Below are 4,636 nucleotides of genomic sequence, written 5' to 3' on the forward strand. Positions count from 1 at the left end.
AACTGAGGGGCAAGCCCCGGACAGCACAGAGGCGCTGGGGCGGGCAAAATTCGTGAACTTTTGTACTCTTGTGTGCTGCTGTCGGCAAAGCAAAAATAATGAAACTTTGTGATATGTTTGTAAATGATTTTGAATGACCCCTCACCCTACCCTTCACCATTAGCACTCCGGCCTCAGCTCAGGTCAGCTCGGTGCCTGTGAGCAGCGCCTTGCCTTGGGGTCTGCAGGAGCAGCAGGGACGGAGAGGCCAGCCGGGCTGAGGGCCCAGGAAGGTAAATGTGTGGCTTCTGGGACAACTAGCTTGGCCACCAACCTGAATTAGCCAAGCAGTGGGGGAAGGAACAGGCAAAAGAGATTTCCTTCTTGCCTTTTTTGCTTTTGCTGCTCAGGGCATTTACTCCTTTCTGGAAAATATCACTTGATGAGGAAGGAGAAGGGTATTTTGGATCCCAAGAGGGGGTAATAAAGCCGCCATCTCTAGGATGCTTTATCTTTCTCTTCTTTTCTTTCTTTCTTTCTTTCTTTCTTTTTTTTTTTTTTTAAGAAGAATGTCCTGGTTTCTTGCTGCTCAATAACCCCATCCCTGGCAAAGAATTAAGGAACTGGTTGCTGCAAATTGCCACCAAACCTGTCAGTCTACTTAAATTGTCTCCGAAAATGCTGGTGGCTGCATTGGGCTGGTGGTGATGCAGAGGAAGAGGCCAGAGCTGGCAGCCGTCTGAGTTTCTCCCTGGGTAGGACCCGAGGTTGTAACGTTGTCTATATATACCCTGTAGAACCGAATTTGTGTGGTATCCACATAGTCACAGATTCGATTCTAGGGGAATATATGGTCGATGCAAAAACTTCAAGTTTCTCTGAAATAGCCAAAGACCAAAGACGAAAGCAGCTGGTATGGGTCAGCTCCCTTTTTCTGTTTCATTACCTTGGACTCCAGGAGGATGGACTGTGCCTGGTGATATCATGCAGGCTTTTCCTCAAGAAGTTCCTCACCTTTAAATGGAGACTCCGGTGGATATTGCTACAGAAAGAAACCCTGATTGGTTGTACAAATGCAGGGCTAGAGGGCTAGGTTTTGGAGTATTGAGAAGTAAAGTGAATGGCCAGCTAGCTCTAGTCCCTGCTCTCTCCTCCAGGGACAAGAGATGTAGGTACCCAAATGGGGACTCAGTGGCTTTTAGAGCCCTATGTGGGAAGAAAGCAAACTGAGAGGAAGGATAGTGGTCACTTCTGGGGTGCTTTTGGGTGAGGTGAGGGTCCCCTTGCCACCTTCCCACTACAACCTTCAGCTGTAAGAACCTGGGCATTGAGGACCTCCTGTCTTATCAGCAGGGCCCAACTTTTTGGCTAGGAATAGCCCATTCTGAGCACTGGTAGAAAAGCATGGCAGTTACTCATTGCCTAACTTAATTCAGGCCTACCGGATTCTGGTAACTTTTGGGTGACCCTGATGAAGACAAAGCCCTACTCCGTCTTTGTATGGCAGAGTCCCGGCTCCCGCGGGTTGGGCAGGCAGTCTGCCTGCCTGGGACATTTTGCCCAACTCGGAGGTCACCTTGCCTACCCACACTTCGTTGCCCTGTGTCTGAATAGAAGGATTCATTCTTCCTTGAACTGTGCCCACTTTGGAGGAGCTGCTTTCAGGAGAGGGTGAGTAGAGAGGGCATAGAAGGTTAGCAAAGTCAGTGGCAGACAAAAGCTGAGGATTACCTGCTGGGGATAGGGGTGCTGGGGATTTGTAACTACATTAACATCTGGCGGGGCCCTCAAATGTGGCATGGCAAGTCACTTGATTACATGTATGTTATTTAGTTAAATTTGTGAAAATTATGAGATGCTCACCAACCCAGTGATAAACTCCCTCCCTCCCCATTGGTTGGCCTGGTCACATGGCTGCCCAACTTTATTCAGTTGACAGCAAGTAGGAGGGCCCTATGGAAGGAGAAAAAAAGACAACACGAGAAAAATTAGTATTTTCTACCTTCTGAAATTAATGGCCATGAGTTCGTATATGGTGAACTCTAAGTATGTGGACCCCAAGTTTCCTCCGTGCGAGGAGTATTTGCAGGGCGGCTACCTAGGCGAGCAGGGCACCGACTACTACGGCAGCGCACAGGGCGCCGAGTTCCAGCCCCCGGGGCTCTACCCGCGTCCCGACTTCGGTGAGCAGCCCTTTGGAGGAGGCGGCCCCGGTCCCGGCTCAGCACTGCCTGCGCGGGGTCACGGACAAGAGCCCAGCGGCCCTGGTGGTCACTACAGCGCCCCAGGAGAGCCGTGCCCGGCGCCTCCGCCTGCACCCCTGCCTGGCGCCCGGGCCTGCAGCCAGCCCGGCGGCCCCAAGCAGCCGCCCCCCGGGACGGCACTCAAACAGCCTGCTGTGGTCTACCCCTGGATGAAGAAGGTGCACGTGAATTCGGGTAAGGCAGGGGTCCAGTGCCCCCACGGCCCCTACCACAGCCCATTGGCCTGGGCCCCCCGGGAGAGGGTGTGTGTGGATGGGGATGTAGGGATGGGGACGGGTGGAGCTTCCTTGGGCGCTGCAATTACTCTCTCCATAAATTTTTATAGCTGAGGGAGCAGGCTGGGACCATGTGGCTGGATGCTTAGCTGTGGGAGCAAAAGGGGGTGGGGATGGGATGGGGTGGGGGAGGACTCCATTTTCAGAGGAGAGGAAGGCAGTGGAGAAGGGCATTTCCAAAATGTTTAGGAATTCCGGAGCTCTTGATGGAGCAGGGAGAAGGGAGCATTTGGGGGGGGGGGATTTTGTGAGGCGCTGGGGGGGAGTGAGTGGGTGTGAGGCGGTGGGTGGGAGTGTGCGCGCCGGGGAGAGGACAGGAGGGAGGAAGCCGCGAGCCTGGGAGCGCGCGCGCGCGGGCGGGCCGCGGCCTCGGGCGCTCCAGGAAGTGAGCGGCAGAGGCCAGGGGCCTAACTAGTGGCCTGGCGCTGACCTGGCTGTCCGGTCTGTTTTTGTCTCGCAGTGAACCCCAACTACACCGGCGGGGAGCCCAAGCGTTCCCGGACGGCCTACACCCGGCAGCAAGTCCTAGAACTGGAAAAGGAATTTCATTTTAACAGGTATCTGACACGGCGCCGTCGGATTGAAATCGCTCACACCCTGTGTCTTTCGGAGCGCCAGATCAAGATCTGGTTCCAGAACCGGAGGATGAAGTGGAAAAAAGACCATAAGCTGCCCAACACCAAAGGCAGGTCATCATCATCATCTTCTTCCTCCTCCTGCTCCTCCTCAGCCACCCCAGGCCAGCATTTGCAGCCCATGACCAAGGACCACCATACGGACCTGACGACTTTATAGAAGTGGGGACTCTGGGCCCAACCCTCCCTTCGCTCCAGGCTGAGCCGAAGCTGCGGGGGCAGGCCGGGCCTGCTGTCACCTCACTGGGCTCTAAGGTACTGTGGGGTGGACCTGGGACTTGCAGGCCGCCCTCGGACTAGGTTAGCATCCCGCCCGAGGGCAGCCCCCTCCCTAGAGTGGGGAAGGGGGTGGGAGGGATGGGCGGGATTCTCTCTACGTATATTATATGGCAGGAGCTACTGAGAACATAAAACCTTGGCGAGTCATTAAACTCATGAAAATCTCAGCTGTTGGATTTTGACTTTGCAAATGAAGGTTGGATGCTTTATCCCATTATGAATTTGGATACCCTCCCCCACTCCACCCCTCCAGGGAGCTTTGTGGTTTAGTAATGTGGGGGAGTTGAGGCAGAAGGTTGGCCACCCCTGTGCTAGGTGCTTTCAATGGGAGCTGGAAAGCTGGGCCAGGATTTCTGAACTTTCTGGGTTGTTATACTTCCAGAGTGATTAGAAAAGAAAATGTTTTGCTCCCAATGGTCCCATGCCCAAAGAAATAGTGTAAGAAGGAAAGGAAACGGGTTATTTTATGTTTAGATTATATTTGCTTAAATATTTATTTGTTGGAAATGGGTACAGAAATAACTAACACCATCATGCCAAAAATCTTTAGATGGCCAAAGGGGCTGAGCTTCAGAGAGCTGGATCAGATATGTGTGGACTCACTCCTGGCGGATACCTGCCTTTGGAACTCCACTCCCTCCCCATTCCTTGAAAAGAAATATAGGGGACCCTTAACCCTTCTAGAGAAAGCAAAGGATCTACTGGAAGTTGAGTTCTTGAAAAATATATTTCCACATGTGCTTGTTTTCCAGCACAGTGCTTATAAGCAGTTCTGGGTAATTAAAGGAAAGGAGTGGTGGTGGGGGAAACAAATGGTTCAACATTTTCCTTCTGGGGAAGGAAAACAAAACCTCTATGCCCTGGGCCATCAGATAATGACTGAATCTTCTGTTCCAACTGGGTTCCAAATAGCTCCAAAATCCTGCTATGCAGGATTTCATAGGAATTGGTGTTATGGCCTATATGGTGGAGGGTTTGTGCAGTTGGGAACAGTGGGTAGGTGAGGAAGTATTGCTTTAAGAAAGAAACTAATTGAATCTAGAAGTGTACAAAAGTTGGTCTTAGGGAGTTTTCCCCCTGAAGTTTTAATTTAAGGGGGAAAAGAAACCCTAAGGAAGTTTTTCTCAATCCATTAATTAGAAGCAGAAATTGCAAAAGTACAAAAGTTTTCAGACCCTCTTCTTTGCCTTGAGAATAGTGCTTT

The 4,636-nt window shown here is 51.7% G+C and overlaps 1 protein-coding gene across 1 annotated transcript; it reads left to right on the top strand.

The window, feature by feature from the left end:
* Positions 1 to 845: 845 nt before the first annotated feature.
* On the top strand, positions 846 to 3,313 carry Hoxd4 (homeobox D4). Its single transcript, XM_026405651.2, has 2 exons — positions 846 to 2,417; positions 2,979 to 3,313. The coding sequence occupies exons 1-2, from the start codon at positions 1,994 to 1,996 to the stop codon at positions 3,311 to 3,313; spliced, it is 759 nt and encodes a 252-aa protein (XP_026261436.1). The 5' UTR covers positions 846 to 1,993.
* The last annotated feature ends 1,323 nt before the right edge of the window (positions 3,314 to 4,636 follow it).

The sequence above is a fragment of the Urocitellus parryii genome, chromosome 1 (assembly GCF_045843805.1).
Source record: "Urocitellus parryii isolate mUroPar1 chromosome 1, mUroPar1.hap1, whole genome shotgun sequence".
NCBI lineage: Eukaryota > Metazoa > Chordata > Mammalia > Rodentia > Sciuridae > Urocitellus > Urocitellus parryii.